Raw genomic sequence first — 24,634 nt, 5'->3', positions numbered from 1 at the left:
CTGTTCAGTCATCAACCTGAGGATATGACAAGAGCAAACATACTATATGTCTTGATTGGAACAAACAAAAAAATAATTAAAGATGCAGCCATAGCATTTAGCAGGACACCAAGACTTAAATGGAATCAAGTTCCTCTTAAAAAGGTTAAAGAAGCTTGCAGAGTTGACATGACCACATGCCCTGTAGAAAATACCACAGAGATAATATAAATAAAATATAAACCAAACTTGATAGGTATTGATACATTATCAATGCTAGGCTTCAGGAAGCATGACAACCCTTCCTCCAGCCAGGGTTGAGCAACCAATTAGGGAAATGCACTGGCGTGTTGTGGACCAAGCAAAAGACCTGCTGGGTCGAAACGTCATCAGTAAAGCCTATTTCACAAGGGAGCTTTAATTCCAGTATGCAGGTACCATTCTGTCTTTTATTGCATGCTGTGGACCTTTGTATCCAGCAGCTGACCCACTGAGGTTTTTCTGAATGTATGCCTGACTGTGTGTACATTGTTGTTGCATTAAAGAAAACATGCATCTGATGCGTCTTTCATCATGTTACAGCACAACTGGTCATCTCCCTTTTTCTCATCCTATGTCTCTGTCACTGTTTGTGTATCTTGATCAATATCTTTCTGTGCATCTGTTTGTCTGCCACTCTTTCCTCTGTCTCTCCCTCTCTGCCTGTGTTGCTGCTTTAGCCTTCTCCTCTCCAGGGAACTCAGGCAGGCGTGGAGCGGCAAAGTGCACAATCACAGTTGCTCATTGGAGGAAGAATTGAGGTAAAAGAGGGGGGAGGGTGGTGTAGGAGGGAAAATAGAAAGAAGTGTAAAAGAAAGAAAGACATCAAGGAGAGCAAAGGGGGAAAAGTCAAGCTGCAAGGGGAAGAAGGGAAAAACGTAAGAGGGGGAGGAGGGAGAGTATTCTAGGCTTGTGTTCCAGTTAATTACCACAGAAGGCCCCAGGGCTGCCGTTAGACATATTTTCTTCACCATTTTTATTTTTTTTATTACAAACATTAATTAATTCAGAGCCTTGTCATCTCATCTTACATGGATGGGCCCTTCGACCCCTTTTCTTACGCCTCACTTGCACTGCTGGCAGACACACTGTGGGCTGTCACATGGGCTACGGAGAAACAGGGAGGTTTTAAGTGCTAAGATTTATAGCAGTGTTACCGTCTGGAAAAAAGGGTGGCTAAATATGTCGTACTGTTTTCATTGGGGTTTTGTTGCACCTAGGCCACACAGTCAAAGTCTTTAAAGTCTCCTGATGACAGAGTCTCTGCAAATGAAAAGATTTGAAGTTGGCAGCGAGGCTAAACGTCAGCTGCATAAATGCATTGTATAAATGTGTAGACAGGCAGTGTACACTTAGTTTAGTACCTGCATCTCCGGTGCCCTAAGCATAATCACTCTCTTTCATTTCCTGTATGCCTCTCTGTCTGCCTGTCTATCTGTCCGTCACCACTCAATTATCTCTCTACCTATTCTTCCTTTTTTCTCCCCTTCTTCCACAAGCCTTCATCACTCCTCTCTTCACCTTTCCGTTGTCTTCTTTTTAAGTGCCTCCTCCAGGGAACCGACAACCCGTTTCACTGGGAGTTTATCATAAATTAAAGATTGCATTGTTACCAACCAATCCTCTTACTGTAAGCAGTTTGAGAAGGCAGGCAAGCTGTCTTGAACCCTGAAAGGAGTCAGACAAGGAAAAAAATATTGTCCTCATTTTTTTATTTTTTTTTTATTACTTTTCGGGCGTCAGTTTAGCCCCTCATCGATCTTTGAATAGTTCCACTCAGTTAACCCTACTTTAGCTCTTTGTGAGGATAGCAGAAAATGAACTGCTGCTGAATATATTTTAGATACTTGAATAATGCATGAGGATGGCTTGATTTATCTTATTAAGTGCAAGTGATGTGTCCACTTTTCAGGCTGTTTAAGTGTCCGGCAATTTAAATGAAGTGCGCCTCGACTAGTTCACATTGTTGGAGCCTGGGGCACGGTGGTGATTCAGGAGGCCCAGCACAGAATCATGCACTTGCAGATTTCAGAAATTTCTCATACCCTTTGTCACATTTCATTTCCTTCCTTTTTACTGTCACTCTACATATTTCCAATCAAAGAAGAGCATATTTGACATACTTCTGCATATTAATTAGACTTTATTAGAAAGTATTTGAACACTTATTTAAATTTGACCAGACTTGACTCCATATGAGTATAAAGAAAATACTACATACTATACTATACACAGCTTAACTTACCCATTAAATGCCACAACCAGTGACACAGGCTGACCTTTCGGTAATTGATATTATTGTCATCAGTTTTTATTGTATGGCCTGTGGATTCATGAATTAAATCTGAATTAGGTTTATAAAAGGTTTATACAGGTATATATCAGGAAAGCAATCATGTATTCATTTGCTACACAGTGATTTTTAATTGTCTTTTATTGTTCGCTATGTTCAGCTCCTAAGGAAACCGTCAAAGTGGTCTCTGCTACTTCATTATTTTTTATCAAGTTTTCAGTAAATTTCATCAATCTCTCTGGGATGTAACAATTCACAAATTTAAATAAATCTACTGCGCTTACTGTATTGCCTAAGATGCAGTAGTATCAGTAAACACAAACTTGTCTTTGTCAGAAAATACCCACAAATAGGGGAGGGGAGGTTAAAAGCTGAAATAAAAATAATATATAAATGTTCTCTGTCTTGCCATGCAAAAGTTGAATGTTCACTGTTTTAGACTTGTTTTTACTTGAGTTGGACACCTTAACACAATGTTATCTCCACTGTAAACACGGAGCATTATAGGCGTTTTTCACAGCAGACATTTGGACTTATAGTAGGAAAAGCACAGATGTTACTAATAGTATTAACAATAGCTCTGTTCTATTCAAGTGTCCCAGAAGCCATGACAGTGAATCAGCATTCACAATACCAGGACCTTGAAAGTGAAGCAACTAAATGGAATTCAGCCATCTTTTATTTTAGTTTATTTTTTAAATTTATTTCATTATTTACGCCTGTGCTTTTCTCCTATGACACGTCAAAATGTCTATTGTGAAAAAGATCTATTCCTGGTGATCTACTGGAAGCATACATTATTTTGGTGTCTTCATTATTTATTTGGTAAGCTGATAAATAGAATACTGGATCCCTTACTCCTCTGTCCTCTACTTTCAGGCATCAACGCCTTACAGCCTGGAGTCAGAGTCTCTGAGAATGGACTGCATTATGTCAGGAGGGGCGTCTCCCACTCTGGCCATCAATGCTGTAACCAACAAGGTACGACACCAGCTACTCAGTTATGAAGTTTGGTTTTATCAGTGCAGGAGGGACCACAGTGCCCTAATTCACCAGTACAATACAAAATACAGCAATCAGGTATAAAATATTTATTCCACCAGATATGTATCTTGAATACAATGCATACCCGTTGTTTCCTCTTATCTAATACTCCATTCAGTTATGGTCAGAGGGGAGAACGTAATCCCCAACCTGCTTGCATTTGAGCTCCTAAGGTGGGAAAAACACAGATTGCTTTAAAGTGTTTGGCTGCTTAAAAGCACCAGAAACTTTTAGTTGTACTTTTTAAACCAAGTAAAAAGCATTGGTGTGCTGATTCAATAAGCATCTAATTTAAAAGTATTACAAAAGTAATATTTGTTTACTGTTGACTGTAGAGCTGCAACGATTTGTTGATGAATCAGCAACTTTTTTGATAATCGATTAATTGTTTTAGTCACTTTTCAAGCAACATTTGCTGGTTCCAGCTTCTCAAACGTGAAGATGTGATGCTTTTTTGTCATAGTCTTTTGGTTTTGAAATGTTGTTCAATAAAGAAAGCATTTGGAATACATCTCCTTTGGCTCCTGGAAGTTGCCATACAGAACTTCCAAATAGTTGAAAAAGCTCAGAAAGATGCTACTTAGTGGTCATTTAGGTCTAATGAATATTAATTTCTTAATGATGATAACTTTTACAAATGAATTAGTCAAGAAGATGTGGTCGTTTGTTCTTGCGTCTGAGAAGAATGTGTGAACTTTGTCAAGGCTATAATTAATACTAACTGGATAAGGAGTCTCTGTTTTTCTCTTTCACCATCAGTGGCCTGGGCTGTTTTATAGGTCTGCACTTTCACACACAACCTTATGCAATGACACATCCACACACACACACACAAACACACACACAGAGACAGATTAAAACGCTGAACTGGGTGTGACCGTCTGTATGAGGGTCAGAGATCAAGCGACAACTGGGACCTCTGACGCCTGTCTGATCTGGCACACACACACACACACACACAGACAGAGAGAATGATGATGTGTGGTACGTGACCCTTTCGTCTGACCCCGACCAAAGAGAAAATCTGGCCCGCAGCAGCAGCTCACATAACTCTGAGTGTTTGGTCTGGATGTGATGTGAAGGTCTGGACTTGACAGCTTATTCTAGTTTTCCATTCTGCTCTTGACTCAGACTTCCCAGAATTTGTCAAAATGAAACACTTTTATGACTTTATGATTTTTAACACTTTCAATTTTCATTTGAAAAATCTGGGGGTTTTTTAAACAATTTTCTCACCAGCATTATATAGTCATGTATTCACTTACTGTAATGTTTATAACCAATTCATTGTCATTTATCCACTAAAAATATTAAGCACTTGCTGGTTTCTGCCTCTTTAATGTGAAAATTTGTTGCTGTTCTCTGTTTCAGATCATTGGATTTTTAGTACTTCTAGGTTTTTGACTGTTTGTCAGACAAAATAGGCAAATATCTCTGGGTTTTCGGAACTTGTAATGGGTATTTGTCATTAATTTCGACATTTTATAGACTTAAACATTGATCTAAAAAGTCATACATAGAAAATAGAATGGAATAATAAGATGATAATCTAAATAGTTGCTATAGTTGCTATTTTAGCCCAACTAACCACTCTAAATTATAACAGTAATAGTTACCTACTCACTAAGCTATGGCTGTTGCCTGAAACAGTAGTTGGTACAGTTGGTACCATCACATTTTGCACCATTATAGTTTGAACAATGCTGTTAATGACATTATTGAGCACATCTGTAAAAGTTTCTTCATTTATTTTAGATACACAGACAAATTAGTCATAAAATCTGACAACAGAAACTAAGAGGTGAGCATCATTAACAGCCAAAGAAATCTGCAAACATTTCCCCGGACAGTTTGGTGCGTCACACAGGCAGCAGGCAACAGAAAGCAGTTAATTTACCTTATGCATGTTAGTTTGCACTAATTCTGTTTTACTCCAGGAAAGACTAAAACTTCACTTGATTTAGTCATCACTATATATTTTGGAAAAAAAGAAAAAAGAAATTCAGAGTAGGGAGAGGAAGACCTTGATGAGAGTGATGCCAACGTCAATGATATCCACCCACATCCAGACAGGTGGCGTCCTGCAGGCACAGCAGTGCGTCAGAGCCTCTTCAGTAACACATTTGCTTTATTCTGTTTGCATTGGAGAGTGCCTGTGCTTTTGAAAGACATTCCTATAATATGATACTAGGAAATTAGGGTAACAGAAAATATTTTCCTTGAGAAGGGTTGGTATAGTCATCATTACATTCAGATATTGTAATGTTTTTACTTGAATTCCAACATTCCCAGTAATTGAAGCTCTGCTAAGTCTAAAAAACAAAAATGTGAAACCTTTCTAGAAACATCCTGAGGTGTTTGGTCAGTAGGTGATTTGAGGGGGGATGCCATCCCCCTTGTTAGCAAATGACTGAAATTAATCCCCCTTGTTAACCTGCCATGACCCCACTTTATCCGCTAGTAGCAGAGAGAGTGCAGGTGCAGAGGGGTTGTTTAGTTGAATATGTTAGTGTAGTCTGCCTGACTCATTGATCCTTATATGACTGAGGTTTGTGCAAGTTAGAATCTATGGCCCTGACCGTGGCTCTGAAATATCTGTAGTCTAACTGTGCTGTGCATTGATAAATCCATGGCGCTGTGTGTGATGCTGAAGTAGCAGACTGATTTGTATTTGCACCTTTTTCTCCCGCCCTTCTGTCAGTTTCGTCTTGGCTATATAATATTCTCTAAACTATATACTATAAATACTCAATTCTATACTATATTGTAGCCTATATACGCTATAGTGTCACCTTGATGATCAAAGTGACAAGTAACAACACGTAGTCCCGGGGTGCTCCCATTGGCCAATCCCCCCTGTTAAAAATTAACAAATCACTGTGTTTGGTCATTATCATTTTTTCTTTTCTTTTCTATTGCATAGATGTAAACCTCAAATGTTCTCGTAAACCACATAATCATTTCCTTGTTACTGCAGTAACACAGAAAGGAAAATTACAGGTTCACTCAAATGTCACCAAATCCACCAAAACAGAAAATATTCAGGATTAACACTTAAAAAACTGTCTTATGAAAACACTTCTTTTTCTGCTTGTTCTACAGGGTAGAGCACTGCCCCAGAGAGCCTTTACTGTTGTCTCACCCGAAGGCTATAATTTCACATTTGTCTATACAATTAAATGTAGCCTGGAGGTAATGCTGGCACTCTGCTTCACAAGTACTGACAGTCAAACAAAACAAGAGAAACATGATTCAACAGAATCCTGAGGCATTTCTTTTAAAAGCTTTGTGATCTGTCACCACAAGACAACACAGTACACCTCCTCTGAATCGAAACTTGTGTCTTCATGGGTGCCAAACTCTCAGACAATACAGTAATTACTGAAGTTACCCAGTGGCCTCTGGGCCAATACATTTAATCAAAATCACCACGTTCAAGGGAAATGGACAAAATGAGGGAGAGTAAAAAATGGGCAATGAGGAACAATAAAATGAATCACTACCTTTGAAGGAGTTTATATCGTGAGAATTGAGGTCCCCGTGGGTAGAGACTGCTTTTTAAGGGTTAAGACTTGGTTTTAGGGTACAGTTTACAATTAGGTTAAGGTTAGGGTTAGAGTAAGGGTTAAGGTTAGGCATTTAGTTGTGATGGAAAGCATTATGTCAATGACTGTCCCCCACTGGGATAGTGAAACAAACGTGTGTGTGTGTGTGTGTGTGTGCGTGTAGGTAGCGTTGTACAACCCCGAGGCAGAAGGCAGTGAGAGTCCTGGGAGTCTGGGCAGCAGCCTGAGCAACAGTCTTTCAGAGCAGAATTTGGTGTCTGTCAACCTTAACAACCTGAACACCGCTGTCAGCAGCGGCAACAACGTACACAGCTACACACCAGTAAGACCTTTTCTTTATTTTGGGTGACAGTCTAATTATTGCTGCAGGAGAATTTCTCTTTTCTTATGTCTATCTGCACAAGGACAACAGCTGACCTGACGCTTGTTTAAGGACACTTCAGCAGGACCAGTGCTTTCTCCCACTTTTCTTCTACTTATTTTTTTATCTTGAACTGGCAAATTTTAAACTACCAGCATTCAAACTAAAAATCATTTTTATTGAATGTTCTGTGTTCAGTTGATTCTGACATAATCTGAATGATTCAGTCACCTGTCCAGACACTCTCAGTCAGTACAGAAGGTGTCCGTCTGCTGCACCCTTAGCAGACTCAGTAGGTGGTAACCAGCTAACGACATGTACACTAGATCTACAGTACACTGCTGAAACTCTCATTTTCTGTTTGATGTTCAGACTTTGCTTGGAAATATATTTTCAGTAGTCTTCTGCAGAGCACATTCAGTGTGCTTAGATGATATATGCATTATTCTGTACAATATCAGTAGAATTACGCAGATGGCACAAACAGACACATTCTTATGTCTTTTTAGCCTGCAAAAAAACATACATTTCAGTTGCGTTCACTTACTAAATAATTTAAAATTGCTAAATATCCCATTTTATTGGTGATGCTTTGACGAATTGCCCTCATTCATGTTTTTGTTATTTATCATTTCTTCTTTTCAGAGGTGTGGGAATGCAATTGTGTGCTGATTGATTGAAAACTCTGTTGCTTGTTGTTGAATGTTGACTTCATATGCACTGATTATTTAACTTGCGAATTGAATTTTGTTTTGCAGCCGACTATCAATACTGTTTGCAGCCCCTCACACTCCTCAGGGTCGACCAGCACAAATAAATTCTAAACCTGTCGGAAATGCTGGTATGCTTTGATAGAAGTGCCTCTATCGTGCAAATATAAAACAGCAGGAAACATCATCCCTTTGTGTTGACAGTTCACCTTTATCGTCTCTGATGCATATAAATGATGCCTGACCACTCCAGTATTAACAAATTTGAGACAAAAAGGGAAAATTGTATACAATTAAAAGCAGATTAACAATTAGAGACAATTAAACAAGACAATTAAACACTTTGATTGTGCTGTCTCTTTGCCATTTGCTGCGCTTGAGAGAGAGAGAGAGAGAGAGAGAGAGAGAGAGAGAGACAGACAGACAGAGGTTTATTTAAATCAAGGCCATCCCATGTCGTCTACTGTTATGGTGCCTACAGTCTTGGCCGGTGTAAAGTACACCCCAGACTTGGCAGGCCACAGATACACTAAGACATATTTGGCCAGATTTTACACTGGCTGTTTAAACATTTCCGCTTCCTTTACAAAACAAGATCCTTGGGCTATTTGAATTGATTAGTCTCAACCAGTGTGTGTGTGTGAGATGATAATAAATTGCCTTTTTATGAAGGAGGGACTATATTAGCCAACCCTGCTGTCAGGACTTAAACTGTCCAATCCTGAGCGTTTTAGATTTAGATCAAATATTTAATGGAAACAACAAACAGTTTATCACCGGCTGATCCGACGCAGAAAGGCTCAGGTGATCTGACCTCTGAATTTGAAATGGGAAGTTTCACAGGTTAAGATTCAAACGGATTTTACTTAAATTGGCAGCTGGACAAACAGAAATCAATATTTAGTGTCCCCATTTTTGAGTTTATTTGCCTAAAATGCTTAAATTACAGTGTGCATACAATTCATTGCACACTATGAATGAATGAATGAGTACAGTAGATACATACATACATGTATATATAAATGCAAATACACATATGTACATACACATTCATACCTAAGCAGATTAATAAAAAAAGCTTTTGCAAAACTAATCATGTTACACCAATAAATGTTAATCATTTACATTTAATGTGCGTTAAATATTTGAAATTTCTTAATGCCATTGTTGAACAAGCAGTATGACCACTTTAAAATTTTCCCTCCTAATTGGCTGAAAATAAAAGTGGCCTGAAGACCACAGTCGGTCTGTTCCAGAGCAAGCTCTCTCAACAACTACAGGCCAGATTCCCATAAAATTGGAAATGCATATTCATGGTTCCCAAACTGTGACTCATAATGATTTTGGTGACCCCCTGCTTATTCCTCTAATGCCATCAACATATCAAAATTTCCCCTTGATCAACACTTTGGCCCATGACAGGGTATCTCAAAAATGTATTGCATTGTAATATTTGCATTTTCATAGAATTTGTTTTGGATATTTATGGTCCCCAGAGGACACAGGCTCTCCAGAGGATGAACCTTTCCATTTTGGACGCTCTACAAGCTTTACTCTTGAGTCACCCTCACGTTTATAAGTTCAAGTATGTTCTTGCCCCCAGGGGATAAATCTTCAGGAGCAGGAAGGTGTTTGGAATGTTGCTCTAGTCCTTTGTATATCATTTTATTCAATCCATTTTATTCATTACATTCTATTACTCCGTGCTGCCGCAACAGCTTGATTATCCCACTGTGGTCATTAAAGTTCCATTCAGTCTAATCTAATAATAGGGACTTTTGATAAACTTGTACTGCGTTTGACATGTTTGTCAAAGTGTCTGTCCCTTTAAACCAACTATAATACAATTTTAAAGGCCAGTCTCGTTCGAAAAACAGTTGGTTCAAAATTACAGGAGCGCTGAAAAATCCCTACTCTTCATTATTTTTCCCTTGTAACAGCTGCTCACCTTTTTACCATCAATCACTTTTCCCCGCTCACCTCCCACCTGCATTAGCAAAGGTCAGTGCAATCTCATCTCGTTAACCTCTCATTTCTAGAGGCCATCTTTTGTTTTCCTCCTCCTTGCATCAGCTCCCCCACCCCTTGCCCTCCTTCTCAATGGCTTCAGACCTCATCTGTGGTCTAGTCCAGTGGGACCAGGGTTAGTTCTGCCTCATTACCTGCCGCAGGTGATACCCTCCTAACTGACGGTGATTACTGGTGGCATCACTGGCAGAGATCTCAAAGACACCAAGAAAGTTGATGGAAATGCTGCCATTATTGGGTGGAGGAAGATGTGTGGGGGATGTGTCACGCTAAGTTGGCTTATATTTGCGGAGGCACACTGGTCACAGCAAATTGCTTGTGTTTGCTGGGTGGATGGTGAGGAAGATGACAGCTGGGATGAGATGATTAAGGGTAGAGGAAGACAGGCTGCATTTACAATATGAGATAGAAAAATTGAAGCACTGTATTTTGTTTTTGTGTGTTCATATGAAAAGAAATGAGTGCCAGAAAAGATTTCCTTTTAATTGTGTGAAATTGAATTTGGTATGATCATCAAAGTGAATCACTGAATTTAAAAAAAATTATTTGTAGAAAGAGTGAATGTTAAAATTGAATTTGAATGGTGCAATTGGAAAATAAAATCAATTTCTTGAAATTGAATGTGATTATTATTGAATTTTACTTTTATCTATTTTACAATGCAGCTCTCCCAATTAAAATTCAGGGTTTCTAAATTTAGATTCAGCTTCACTTTGTTTCCCTGTGTGTTGAATGACAGGTAGCTGCCTACTCCAATGCTTGCATTAGTGGGCTCACACTCTTCAATTTGACCAACCAGCATAGGCAGTGCTAGGGCATCAGGTATGGGGAAGCTAATTTAGGTGGGGGGTGGGGGTGCTGGTGCACAATCAAAGTCCCGGCCCACCGGTGCTCCCGATGGTCAGTCCGTCTCTGGCTTAACCCAGCAGCTAGACTGGCACTTACACATAAGAAAGTCCTCATCTTGCTAAAATACGACTCAATTAACCTTATTCAACTGTGAGCATTTGACTCTGAAAATTACAATCAAATTTTCTATTATCATTCTTCACACAGATTAACATTCATTTATCTGAGGTCAATTTGCATTTACCAGTCAGAGATGTTTGTTTTGTTATTGTTTAGAAGGTTCACAGTCATACATCTCATATGAATGAAAATATTCAGAGCTAAAAGCTCGAGTCTGTTTACCGAAAGCAGTTTTAGGATACTCCGGCAAGAATGGTTGTGCAGGACCGCTATCCTTAGTCCCCAAGTCAGTCAGAAGGGCAGCAGGTGTTAGCATCTTCATCTGCTTGAGTGCTCACCTGTGTGGGAGGCTCAACCTCTGTGGCCTGGCCCTAGTTTGAAGCAGTTACATTTAGAGATTCTGTCTCGACATCATGTTCTCCATCATTGTTGACTTTGCCATGAAATTTTTTTCGAATGTCCATTTTCCTAACTGTCCTACCAAGGGTTTAATTTCTTTTCATTGTGCCTTATCGGTGACTGCAGTAGGCTTTTACATCTAGCTTCAGCTATTGCACGCTATGTAAAGGAAATGACGCAGGTAGTCTAGGTTACCATATATCATTATTAAATAATAATGTAAATAATATCTTAAAATTAGTAGTGAGTTTTAATGTTAGCAGTAGTATACTGCCCCCCAAAAAATCATTATTTTGCTAAAGGTTAATTTAAATTTTATTTTAAATTTCTTCAGTGATAATTTGGGGGAAGCTAAGCTTCCCCTAGACTCTCAATAGCACCGCCTGTGCTAACCAGGCTATGTGGTTTGTTCTCTCACAGAGAAGTTGGAGGTTTGCTTCCTGTCTTTTGCATTGTCTGGTCCTTCATGCTAACGCTAGCTCACAAAGCTGCTGTTGGCACCTACAGTGACTTAAGAAAGATGAATCAGGTGAATGACAGAGGGTTTATTTAGTGTCATTGCACACTGACAAATTCTGATATGATTTCAAATTCAAGTAGCATACATGCGATAATTAATTTGTCTCATGATTGACTGGTGTGACATTACAAGCAAAAATCTGAATTATAAGGCCACTGTCAGACTGAAAATAGTTCTGTTAAAAGATGCAATGGGCTGCGTTGCTGCTGTGTATTGTGTGTGTTGCTGCAGGTACTGATGAGAAGATGAAATACAATCTAGGAAGTCCAGTTTGAGTAAACCATGAGTCTTAAGACTTCAGATACCAAAACGCTGCACATTGGTTTATAATACTGTGAGACAACATTTTACAACTCAGCAAAAAAATTGTTCTTATGTCTTTACAATTGTGGTGTAATTAGAATTACACTATTTACCTTATAATTGAGCCTCAGTGTAGTTCAGGCAGGCACGGAAGTTGTCACATGTTCCATATACTATCCAGTCCTACTGTATATGTCCTTTTCCTGTCTCTAACACTAGGCAGTCCATTAACATTTGCCGCTCATTCTGTTGCCATACACAAATGCTGAAATCTGCATACCTAGCTGCTACACCACTACCTGCTTTCAGCAGTTTAACTCCTTCCACCTCCACAACCTCCTCCTGTATTAGCATTTAGGTGTTTCTTGTGTATTTTAAATACAGTATATGTTCATATCTCGGGGGTTGTGAGCTCAGGGACAGTTTGTGCCAAGCTTGCGGAGATTTGTTTCTAACCATCACTTGAGCAGAGCCACTCCGCCAAACTAAAATATGTATTATTGTTACAATATATGATGAAAACCTCGACTTGAGTGTCATGACTGAACAGTAACTTACCAGGAATGTGCACTTAGCCATATTTTATTTGCCAATGTGGTGCTTTAATGGATGATGTTGCATTTTGTTGTGGTAAAACGTGAACCAGGATCAACTTATTTGCTTGTCTCCCCTGTGTCAGGGCTCCCATTGTACCAGCGCAGTGGCCTTATTGGTCTCATTTAAAAGAGTGGGGGAGTGTTTTTTGATGCGTTGCTGATGACAGTCTGACAGCGGCCTTACACTTTCAGCTGCAGTGTGAATTCAGCTTTTGATATATTTTTCTGAAACCAATACCTTCATTGATTTCCCATTTGTCTTTTTGTACCTCTTACAGTCTGTCTGTCTGTCTGTCTGTCTGTTCTCTCTCCTCTCTGCCTGTCTTGTAGGTGAGTAGCCACTCAGAGCCTTCGTCCCAGTCTCTGAGCCTTCAGCAGCCCGCCCAGCCGCCGCCCCCGCCTCCACCTCCTCCCTCACAGCCCCAGTACGGTTTGCCCGTCCCAGAGTCGCGGGACAAGCAGCTCTGTTTCTCTGACTTTGAGGACCTCAGCGCTTCTTTCCGCAGTCTTTACAAGTGCGTCTTTGAGCAGTCCTTCCAGCAAGGTTGGTGTCGACCCTCATTTTTTATGTGGATTAGTGTGTATCTGTACATGTGTGCCTGTCTAACATCTTAACTGACACGTGTTCACAGAAAAATAAATTGTAAACCTTTATGTCAGGCTTCATGCACATAATTAAATGTCAAGCTTAAGCTCCTAATGAAATGGAAAGAATTTAACATGGCTTTCATAGCAGTAAAAGCATCCCAGTTATTCACCTCCACCACATTACTCCTACTCAATTGTATTTTAATAAACAAACAATATGTTGTTCCGCATATCTGCATTTTACGGCTCGCTCAGTCAAATGAGTAAAGGCAATTAAGAGGAAGAATTCAACAGAAGGAGAAAAAAACTCACAAACACATCTGCATTCGAGCAGAGCAAAGGGTTCTGCAGCTTTGATAGCAGCTAATTAGATTGGTTCTAAAGTTTGTGAAGCGTCTTGCTAATTGCTTCCTGAAGCTTTCAGGTCACCAGGCCTCCTCCCTCTTGGACCCCCCACCATCCCACCACCCTCCTATTACCTTCCCTCTCCCGCTTTCTTCTCCCCATACACATCCACATACGTCCTGTAACCGAGGAGATTGATGCGCTCTGTTGAGCTCCACAGCTGCTGCCTGGATTTACCCTCTGACAAGGTCCCCTTCAATTTGTGGTCAGGGGTGCACACACAGAAAAGATAAGACAATGAGAATACTAGTTGGGGGAAAAAAGATATGACACAGAGACCTACAAAGAAAATTAAGAAGAAAATAGATTTAGTGGATCCTTGAAAGGGCCCCTTAAGTGTGAGGCTTAGCAGGAAACAGTGTCCCTGTCATTGTATTTGAGAATTTGAGTCACAAACAGCGGAGCTCATCATCTCCAAGACCAAGAGTCCAAGACCACACACCAAACTGTAATTGACTCAGGTGTTGTCGCAATCATTTTCAAATTACAGGTCAAACAATAGAGACAAAATGAACATTAAATGAATAAAATAGGGCTTGAAATCATCAGTTGGAGCAACATGTAAAGTCGGGCGTGAAAACAACTCATTTTACAATCCAGCTTTAAACATAATCTACTTTCCCTTATGTCACATTGAAATCAAAGAGACTTAAATGGCAGGTGGCATGTTTCATTTCAGTCCAACAACAATTTTATTTGTCCCTGTGAGACATGACAGCTCTCACGAAACCCATAAAATATATTAGGAAGGAAAAACACAACCAATACAGTTAAGAACTGTGCACAGACTTCTCATAAATCGTAAATAAATAAACAGATAAAATGATGGCTATGAAGCATTTTTCAGAAAGCATTGTGCAGACACATGTCAGTGGGAATAAAAGAATTGGAATAAAAGATACTTTAACAAGTAGGTAAAGCATAACGATTCCCTGATGGCAGGAGTGAAAATTCACCCACCAGGATGTGCTCAGATAGACTCGGTATGCTCATCGATTTCCTTAGATTTGTTGGTCACAAAAAGACGTCCCTCTGTTTCACTCCACCGATCTTTGAAGAGATCTTAACAGTACTGCACAGGCAGTTTCTGTCTTTCATTGATAAGCAATGAAACAGCAGATTTAAAAAAAGGTCAAAAGGCTATCAACAGAAGATTAACATAAACAATTTAAGAATAAATGTACTTATGGAACTGAATTAAGTTTCTGATGAAGGTGTACTCCCTCTTGGCCACACTTAATCATCATCTCTGTGTTTATATCCAACCTTAATTCATTGTAGAACACAAGTACTTGTAAGAATCATTTACATTTAACTCAACTTACATTACATTAAAAAAACATTTGGCGTTGTGCTACCGCACAAGAACACAACCACGGTCCAGCTCTGTACCAGAAGAAAAAACAACAATGCAGCATTGTCTGAAAATTTAGCAAGGTAGCTGCCTACTTCACAGTTTCTGCAGCTGTCAGTATCCATGATGAAAAGTAAAGGAGATAAAACGCACTCTTGGGGTGAACCCGTGCATTTAAAAAACAGTGTGTGTGTGTGAGTCAGAGAAAAATTTTCATAACTAGCGACAGAAGGGCCACTGGACTGAAATCATTACATTGTTTAGGGTTAGTGTAGAATTGAAAATGAAACTCAGACTGAAATTTTGAAAAGATAATGTTAGTTCAGCACATGGTGTAATGTAAGCCCAGTGATTATCTTAATAGTTATTCTCTGAAAAGTTAAACCTCTCAAAATAATAGAAAGAAGAATAAAAAATTAGAGGCAAGTCAGTGTCAACTACTACTTTGTTAAAACGTTTTCTGTCAGTTTTCTAGTTAATAAAGGACAATTCTTTAATTCTTTTACAAGCTGCCTGAAGGTCCAAACTTCAATACTAGTTCACTTTATTCCTTCATAATTTATTAGCCCTGTTACTTTCATCCGGCACTTCTCTAGAGATCACTTTACCTTCTAGACTATCTCCTTTGAGAAAGTGTTTCTTTTTATTCTGAGCACTGTTCAGTTACCCATTGTTTATTTGAAAAAGCTACAATTTTTTCACACCAAATATGTGTCCACACAAAATAATACACATGAGAAGACACAACCTCAGACAAATCATTTAAATCCTGGCATATATGTACTATAAAAGGCTTGTCAATCTGTGCACCAAAGCAAGCCTGCAAACTTGTAAAACTATCCTCTGTCCAACTGTCTTTTCAGTGCTCAGAAGACATTAACTGGCAAGTTGGGCGATGGTGATGGGCATAAGGAATATGCTGTTATGATTTGATGCTCAGGGATTTATAAGTACCAGGAACTAAACTATAAAACAAATCAATCTTAGTGCTCCACTGTGCTGTAGGACAGGTCATAAACTGGCTTTAAATGTTTTGCAATTTTGAGTTGCAAATGTTGAGTCTGACATTGTGGTGAGACTGACACGTGACAGCATTTCAAGGTTGAATGTACATATTTTTCCCAGATCACAACAATACCTTTCATTCACACCAGACCTTCAGTTTGTCCATCTGGTTACGAATGGTTTATGGACTTTTTATATTAAACATTTTTTTTGCCTTCATTTTTGTTGTTATCTTGTTTGTTGTCCTCACCTGTTATATTTTGTGTTTCATTTTTTTCCTGGCAGGTTTGATGGGTATGCCCGGTGATTCCAGCCAGCAGTCCCGGACTGCCTGCTCCTACCAGCATTCTCCTGGTGCGGGAAGCGGCGGCGGAGGCGGCGGTCACCACCACCAACACAACCACGGTCAGGCATCACACCACCCCCACCACCCTCAGCAGCACCTCTCACCTCACTCCACTCACAGCCAGCACCAGGCGCACGGTCAGCATGGCCAGCACCCTGCTCATTCCCAGCAGCACCCGTCTCTCTCCCACCAGAGTCACACTGGACAGACCTGCCCCACAACAGGTGAGAACATAGTCACAAGTTACAGGAATATTTTTAAGTTATAAGGCGTCTACATGTAGGAGTTGAAAATTTCTGACTTTGGTGACAACTACTGGTGGTACACTGTATCAAAACAGACACTGTGGCGGACAGCAATGCACACCGAGCGCCCATGAATGAATTGACTAAAAGCAACACGTAGGCTATGACAGTTCTTATTGGGTTTGTCAACATTTTCTACAAAGGTTCAGGATCAGGTTTTAACTTGTTAATGAAACACTACAAATATGTACCACAATAAAAATAGTAAATTTAGAGTTTAGTTTTAGCTGGGGTGGCTACATGACTTGCAGTGAGGGTTACCATATTCATATAGTAGATTCATGCTCCCAAATCATAACAGCAAGATGTTTCCTGACATCTCCCCCAGAGCCATGACATCAGAGTAATAGCATATTCAGAATATTTCATAGCTGCTTAATTGATCCAGAATCTGAAAGTGAATGGATTTAAACTACAAAATGTATTGACAGGGTTTCTTCAAAAGTGTCATCTTCTCGACCTGCCATTAGCAGTGCACATACCTGAAACGTACAGTCCTCCCTGGGAGTTGTAGTTGACTTTTCTTTCAAAAAGTCTTGTACCTTTCACTTTTTTTCACACCAGTGAATCAGCCATTTTAAAGTGCTCCGACTGTCACCTCACATTATTTATAAGAATAAGAAAAAATAACAGGACTTTAACTTTGGAAGCCTGGATTTCCAATATAACAATTTCTCTTCTCTGCAGAATACCTTTTTACTAATTCTTGTGAAAGGAACCAACAAAGTATACGACGTTTCCTGTTTCATATATATTGATGCCGTGCAGCATCAAACAATAATTCTGCTTTTCCTGACTCCCAAAGCCACATTGGTGTGAATGCAATTCATCTAACACACCAGAATAGGCTTGTCTTTGCACAGACTCATTGCATTTATATTATACTCTTTCCTCTGTAAGGTCCCAGAGCATTTGATATTATGAGGCTGGGCTGATACAGACAGGTATCTCCAAAGCTTCACCGAGGCTTTTCCTGCTCAAATTCCCAGTCTTTGTTTTTTTATTTTCCTTTGTGTCTCTGCAACACAGCTCTGAGGCCAAAAGAGGGACTATTCAGACATTATTTATCTAGGTTAGTATTCCCCTCAACCAAGCTGAGGATGAATGAAAGCAATCCCTCTGTCTTTGATCCACGGCCTCAGAATGTATTGTTGTTTAGTTTGTGGCGGTGAAGGCCGTGAAAAGCATCTCTCTTTTTTTTTTTTTTTTTTTTTTCAAAAGCAGAGCTGTGGCTGGAATGTTTCTGTGTGAAGTCACACCACCTTGTGGTTGATTGCAGAACTTAGATTTAGACAAATTTTACTTTTTAATCTGGATCAGGTTCACCTGTTTCAGATGATTTAACAATGTCACACTGATCAGACTCATGTATTTACCCTAGTATTTATTTTAGTTTTGAAACATCAACAACTTTGATAACTGATTAACCCTTTAAGTCATTTATCAAGAAAAAATGCCAAATATTATCTGGTTCCAGTTTCTCAAATGTGAGAATTTGCTGATTTTCTCTGTTTCATATAATAAAAATGAATCAGTTGAATATCTTTGGGTTTTGGACTGTTAGACAAAACAAAGAATTCAAAGTTGTCACTTTGGGCTTTTGGAAATTGTGATGTACATTGTCCACAGTTGTCTTATCTGTCAGTTAGATGTCAGATGTCAGTTATCTTAATTTATCTTGCTTTATCTTTTATTCACCCATTTGGCAAAATTCTTAAAGGTGTGTGTGTGTGTGTGTGTGTGTGTGTGCTCTTTGCCAGTGATGTCATCAGACTGGTACCCCAACCTGGACTGGCTGAAGGAGAGCTGCCGCATCGCTACCAGCTACAACTGGGCTGACGTAGACCTCTCCCCATTTCAAGGTAACACACATACTATACACACACACACACACACACACACACACACCACTAAGAGTCCTGGTGCCATCAGTGTGAACAGCAGCTGAAATGAACATTAATAAAGCTGTCTACTGCAGCCTGTTTTGACACAGTAAGAATTGATAAAATTCTTATGATGCCGATCAGTTACTTTGATTAAACCATTATGTTTCCTCTCTGCGCTTTCATATACACTCACCCTTGAGGCACAATGTTATAATATCCAGTATTGTAATAGTACTGGCCTAATAAAAGTCATTATCCTGCATCTGAGAGGTTGCCACACTCTGTCTATTTCTCTCTCTCTCTCTCTCTCTCTCTCTCTCTCTCTCTCTCTCTCTCACACACACACACACACACACACACACACACTGTCTCCCTCCCTCCCAATTGTATGATGTGAATAATCCAATTAGGCCCCTACTCAGTAACAGCCTCTTATCACGGTCAGCGCACAAAGCCGGCAACATCCACACACAATGGATGTCGACGGCTGGTCTTATAACACACAGGCCCCGCTGCCTCTCTCTCTCTGTCTCCTCCTGCAGCGCTTGACCTCCCTCACACCGCCGTAATGCCATCCTCTGTCGTCTCTGGCTCACCTCCAAAGAGCAGATACAGAGCCTCTCGTCTCTGCCGCCCCCAAACACAAGCCATATTAATTTGATTTTGGGAAATATCAGACGGCAGTTTGTTGAATAGAAACTTAGGTGTGTCTTTGTTTGAAGAAATAAATAAGAAAAGGAGAAGTTATAGGTCTCGTTCTATGTTGTGTCATATGTGAACAGGCATGTTGTCAGACTAGGCTTGTAATTAAGGTGGAACAATAGTTACAGTAAAATCATAGTGGGATTCGTATGCCAGATGTGACTTGTCACAATGATATATGGTACATATAATATATTTTTTATTTGTTGGATGTTAATTATGTAGGAAAATAACTTGTCAATACAAGATATTATTCGAGATGGAATAAAATTGGGCCTACAGTGAGTGACCGTCACAGTCCATCTTTGCCTCCTGTGTCTGTCTGCCAGGTCTAAAGGAGAGCATGCGGCAGGCTGAGCTCAACAACTGGTCGCTGGACCCCGCCCAAATGGCCGACCTGTGTTCCTCCATTAACCAGTTCTTCACGGCCACGGGGGTCATCCCCCCTCAGGGCGCTGCCCACCCACAACCTCAGGTCCAACACCCGACACCACCAGGAGCACCGCAGCACCCGGCTCAGCCGCACGGGGCGATGCACCCAAAGGCCAGCCAGCACAATCAGCACGGGCAACACAACCAACATAACCAACACATCAGCACGGGTCAGTATATAGATCAGTGTTTTACACATATTTTATTGCATGTGTCACATCCCTGATAGCCGGGATACCCCGGATCAAGCATATCTTTCATATCATATCCTTTACTGAAGTAAAGTTATCAACGCCACAATAAAAAATCAAAATCAGAATCAGAAATACTTTATTGATCCCCGAGGGGAAACCCTTTTAATACGATGAGACAGAGCTACGGCAACAGGCGGCATGTACGTTGGCGCTTGCGCACTAAGAAGATATAATATATGTATATATTATTATATAATAGTAATATATATAAAATACTCACTACACTTCAAAATACCTGCATTTAATGTTTAGCTGCTAAGTCTCTTCAAGTATCAAAAGTAGAAATACTGATTGTGAAGAAGAGTAGAACTTAATTCGGCCGTCAGGTAAAATGTTTCTTAAATTTTAACATTTTGGAGAAAATGTCCTTTCCATCTTTAACAGTAGGTATTCGGAGTCTTGCTCAGCGACAGTTCTACACTTGCCTGCTGTGAGGGCACTGTTGAAGTACAGTCTCTCTCCTCACTGTGCCTTTGTTTGCCCATTATAGATTTACAAGGGAATTATGGATGGTGTCAGCTTCATGGCAACTGGAGAAAAGATATGATGACGAGGGGATATTTCATATCCACTGAGTGACAGCGCGTTCTGTAGGATTTCTGAAGCTTAGCATAGGATGGCAGTAAAACTGTGCGCGCACATGATAGCAGGTTGTGTTCTGCGAAGACACATATGTATGTGTGAAAGTCGGGATACCAATCTGACAGTTAGTCATTGCCCTTTTGTCTGTTCTCCCACAGGGAACATGTACATGGATTCGAGACAGAGCATTTCCTCTCTGATGGGCCCACCAGGATACCCCCACATGCCTCCCATAAGTAACACGGCTCCCACCATGACAGGTGACTCCTCCATCGCTCTCTTAACAGGTCAGGAGGAGCACTTAGAAATGCATTTTACATGTGTGTATGCAGGTTTATATCCATGCAAGTGTGTGTTTGTCAGTTCCAGAATTTTGCCAGTGTTTTGCCAGTAAACAGTACAATATCAGTATATGATAGTAATAATATGGTAGTGCTATGACATCATAAGAATTTCAGTAAGGCTGGCACATTTCACCATATGTATTAATACATTTTAATCTCTGCATTGAGAACAAACTATAAATATATATTCACAACGGTGTCATAGACTGGCTCAGAGAATAAACAAAGTAACAGGTACAATTAACGTGATACTCCAGCAATTTAGTATTGCACTACCATAAAGTTGGGGGACTCACAAGAGACAAATTTTAAAAAGAAGGGTCAAATTTGATGCTGAGATATCCTGACTTCCTAGTTCCTAGTATGGGTTAAACTCCAAAAACACTGGATCCCACATTTCCAATGACTCAAGTGAGGTCACTTATAATTTTTTCAGGCTTGACAAAGCTCCTCCAGAGCCACAGAAGACATTATAGAACTGTTTTCACGGGCTGAGTAGTACTAACCATGACTAGTAAACTGGTCTTCATGTATAAAATCAGTAGAGTACCCCTTTAAGACAAATAGTTGTTTCAGATTTTACAGGGAAAAAAACATGTTTTTAAATATAAAACTTGGTTTAAAAAATAAATTAATAAATTAATTTATGTCATTAATTAAATGCCAAGGTTTTGTGTGCCAGCATCAAAACGTTTGTAGTTTCCTTGCTGCAAGAGTGGCAATTGTGGAAGATTCACCACAATTTTCAGTATTGTAAATGGTCCTGTTGTAACAAGAACAGCTCAGAATATGCTTCTGAAGATAAACAGCATGCAGGTATAAAATATTATCATATAGTTGAATCAACACCTCTCCCTCGCTAAAAAATGTAAAGATAAAGATACAGTAGCTTCTATTACATTTATTTCAAGATGTCTGTGTCATTTTCTCCACCTCCTATATTTATTTTGAAAGTAAGATTACAAGAGTGTGTCATTAAAATCACTAAGATGCTATGCTAAATTACATGTGGCACCAAAATAGAATTACCATACCAGTCTAGGTGGATGAGAATTTAAGACATGGTGGATTGTTTGATGCTGTTACCAGGATTTTGGTGGTTTTTTACTTTTCAGATTTTTCCAATTGCTGATGCCCCTGGCATGATCAGGAGCTGGTTACTTTTCTTCAAAACCCCTGTTTCCTATTCTTCATCCTACTCACAAATATATTTAAAAAAATAATAAGAATAATTCAGTTAGTGGCAGTGATACAGAAGCAGCACTGAAATGTCACTGTGTGTGTAACTGTGTCTTTTACTATTAAAGCTTCTGCTCTCCTTCCATTTTCAGGCCATCTCAGCCAGCTGAGCCAGCAGCAGCAGCAGCAACACAGGTTGCCTCTGGGACACTTCCAGGTGAGACGCATGCTCACTGCAGACGACATCCAGGACGACTTTGACTGGGACTCCATCGTCTAAACCGAGCTGTTGGTGGAACAGAGACACTGGAAATGAGAAAGTGACATGTGATGACAGGTGAGGTATGGAACTGGCTGACCTGCCCCTTTCACCTGTGCGAAAAAACAGAAGACAATCCAATAGAAAACAAACGGAAAGTAATTTTTCTGATCTTGCTGGCCTTTTTTTTTTCTGGTACAAGTGGATAATGAGTCTAAAGACAATCATTAAGAAAATGAGACTTACACAGGAATGGACCAAGCCAAGATGTAAACACACATCGTCCAAAGCAAAAGGACGTATGAAGCTCTCTGAATTGTCTCATGTTGTGTCCCCCAGTGCCAACAGGGTTACAAGTCGCCAAAGTGTTGTCAAATCGTCAGTGAATTGTTTTCTTTGTGTTTCCTGCAACAACTTGTGTCCCATGTCTGTAAAGTTTCAGCACCTGTGCCTGAAATGAATAGAAACATTGTCTTTTCCAAACTCCCTGCAGAAAATCATTTAATCATTCACACACATTCAGCAGGTCTAACCATTTCATCCTTTCCTCCTTGTAACATTTCTTTGTTCACTCTAATAGTGGGCATCTGTGTGGCTGTCTTTACAACTACAGTTAGAAGGAGGATTTTTGAAGAAGAAAATAATTATGGTGTACCTGTTCAACTGGAATCAGTAATGGTTGAGTGGAGCACCACCTGCTGGTTAAAATAGGTTATATAGCTTCCTTTGCCTAAAAATGTTCTATGCACCACTTCCTTTATCTTTGTTCTGTCACATTGGACACCTATTCTAAACTTTTTCAGTTTATTTGATCATTTAAAATGTAATTATTGTGTTTGTGGAACAATCCATGGTGCCATGTTCTCAGGGTGTTACATTCATCTACCATGTCAGACCAATACAAAGCCATTTACATCTCTGTATGTGAGGTTACTGCGTATTGTACAGTGCTGTCAGTGTTCACTTCCTGTTGGCGAACAGCGAGCCTCCCGGTGACTGTGGTCAAAAAGTTGAAAATCTTCATTTGTCAGCTTATAAGCTAACTGATAAAAAATACTGTGGAATAAGCTTTTCAGTAGCTCAAACATCAGCCACTAATTAAAATTAAAATGAGACGATGGCTAGACTTGGACTTTGTCAACAGTAATACATAGTTTTCTGAGGTATAATTAAGTTTTTCAAGGTTTTGTAATTTTGGGAAAGTGCATATCAATTATGACCAGGCAATGAAGGTCGGTCCGTGATTTCACAATGCCTCATTTAGGAGACGACGAGCAGTTTTTGCACAACACCAAACTTGATAGTATCTGGTGAATGAGAGAAATAAAAGAAAACAGTGAACCTTTTATTTCTTTGTTTCAAAAGACATTTAAAAAAAAATATCAACAAAGGAGCAAAAACTAAACAAAAGCTTCAAATGCTCAACGTTTTTTACTGTGATGTTTAATTTTGTCTGTGTGTACAAGTGTGTATAGTCCTCTCTGATTTCCTTTTAGCATACAGCTCCGTACAGCTCAAAAAATAACACATAAGAAACAAGTAATTTGTTTGTATTAAGTGGGTGCACAGTGAAATATGGGACCTTAAAGTGCTCTTTGGTTTGGAAGATCTCAGTGATTGTTTGAATGGTCAAAACAAGGTCTCATTGTAGAAAAAAAAAGAAAAATTCTCTTTATTATTGCCATTAAATGCTGTATTACAGTGACCAGCATATATATCTTATATGTTTGTGTGTTGGTGTCCTTGTAAATAACAGTATGTTAATTTTTTGTTTGCCCTTGAAAAACACAGACTGATAAAAAGAAAACAGCAAATGGAGAGAAAGTATTTTGTTATTTGTCCTTCAGGAGACATAGTATGTACATACCTTCAGTATATTGTAAATAAGTGAAAAAAAAAATTGGCATTGGCGTTTTGTGTGTCATAAATAATCTGTGTATGGCGGTTCAACAGTTAAAATCTGTTTCAGTGTTTATTAAAATGTTATTGACCATTTTTACTGCGCTAACCTCGCATCTGCTGTTGTTATTTCATTAGCTGTTGGCATCTTTGAATTAACGGTCTTACAAAAAACTTTAAATGGTGCTGGACAAGTTGCTGTGCTATACATGACTCTAAATCTAACTTAGATCTAAGTCTTTTGGAGTTTGTAAAAATTAAAATCTCATTTCTCAGGTAAAGCAAAA

The 24,634-nt window shown here is 39.4% G+C and overlaps 1 protein-coding gene across 7 annotated transcripts in view; it reads left to right on the top strand.

Moving 5' to 3' along the window:
- LOC122882861 (forkhead box protein J3-like) overlaps window positions 1-24,456 on the top strand; it is a 68,102-nt gene extending 43,646 nt beyond the window's left edge. For 2 of the 7 annotated variants that reach the window (XM_044210743.1, XM_044210745.1), the window contains 9 exons: window positions 699-779; window positions 3,191-3,292; window positions 7,085-7,243; window positions 13,138-13,351; window positions 16,445-16,729; window positions 18,571-18,672; window positions 19,728-20,000; window positions 20,825-20,953; window positions 22,342-24,456. In XM_044210743.1, the coding sequence (XP_044066678.1) occupies window positions 699-779; window positions 3,191-3,292; window positions 7,085-7,243; window positions 13,138-13,351; window positions 16,445-16,729; window positions 18,571-18,672; window positions 19,728-20,000; window positions 20,825-20,953; window positions 22,342-22,469 (1,473 nt within the window). In that variant the 3' untranslated portion in view covers window positions 22,470-24,456. The remainder of the gene's footprint in view (window positions 1-698; window positions 780-3,190; window positions 3,293-7,084; window positions 7,244-13,137; window positions 13,352-16,444; window positions 16,730-18,570; window positions 18,673-19,727; window positions 20,001-20,824; window positions 20,954-22,341) is intronic. The other 5 variants (XM_044210746.1, XM_044210750.1, XM_044210748.1 and 2 more) reach the window with 5 other exon arrangements.
- The last annotated feature ends 178 nt before the right edge of the window (window positions 24,457-24,634 follow it).

Source organism: Siniperca chuatsi, linkage group LG10 (assembly GCF_020085105.1).
Source record: "Siniperca chuatsi isolate FFG_IHB_CAS linkage group LG10, ASM2008510v1, whole genome shotgun sequence".
NCBI classification, from domain to species: domain Eukaryota; kingdom Metazoa; phylum Chordata; class Actinopteri; order Centrarchiformes; family Sinipercidae; genus Siniperca; species Siniperca chuatsi.
This window is presented reverse-complemented; position numbering and strand designations above follow the sequence as displayed.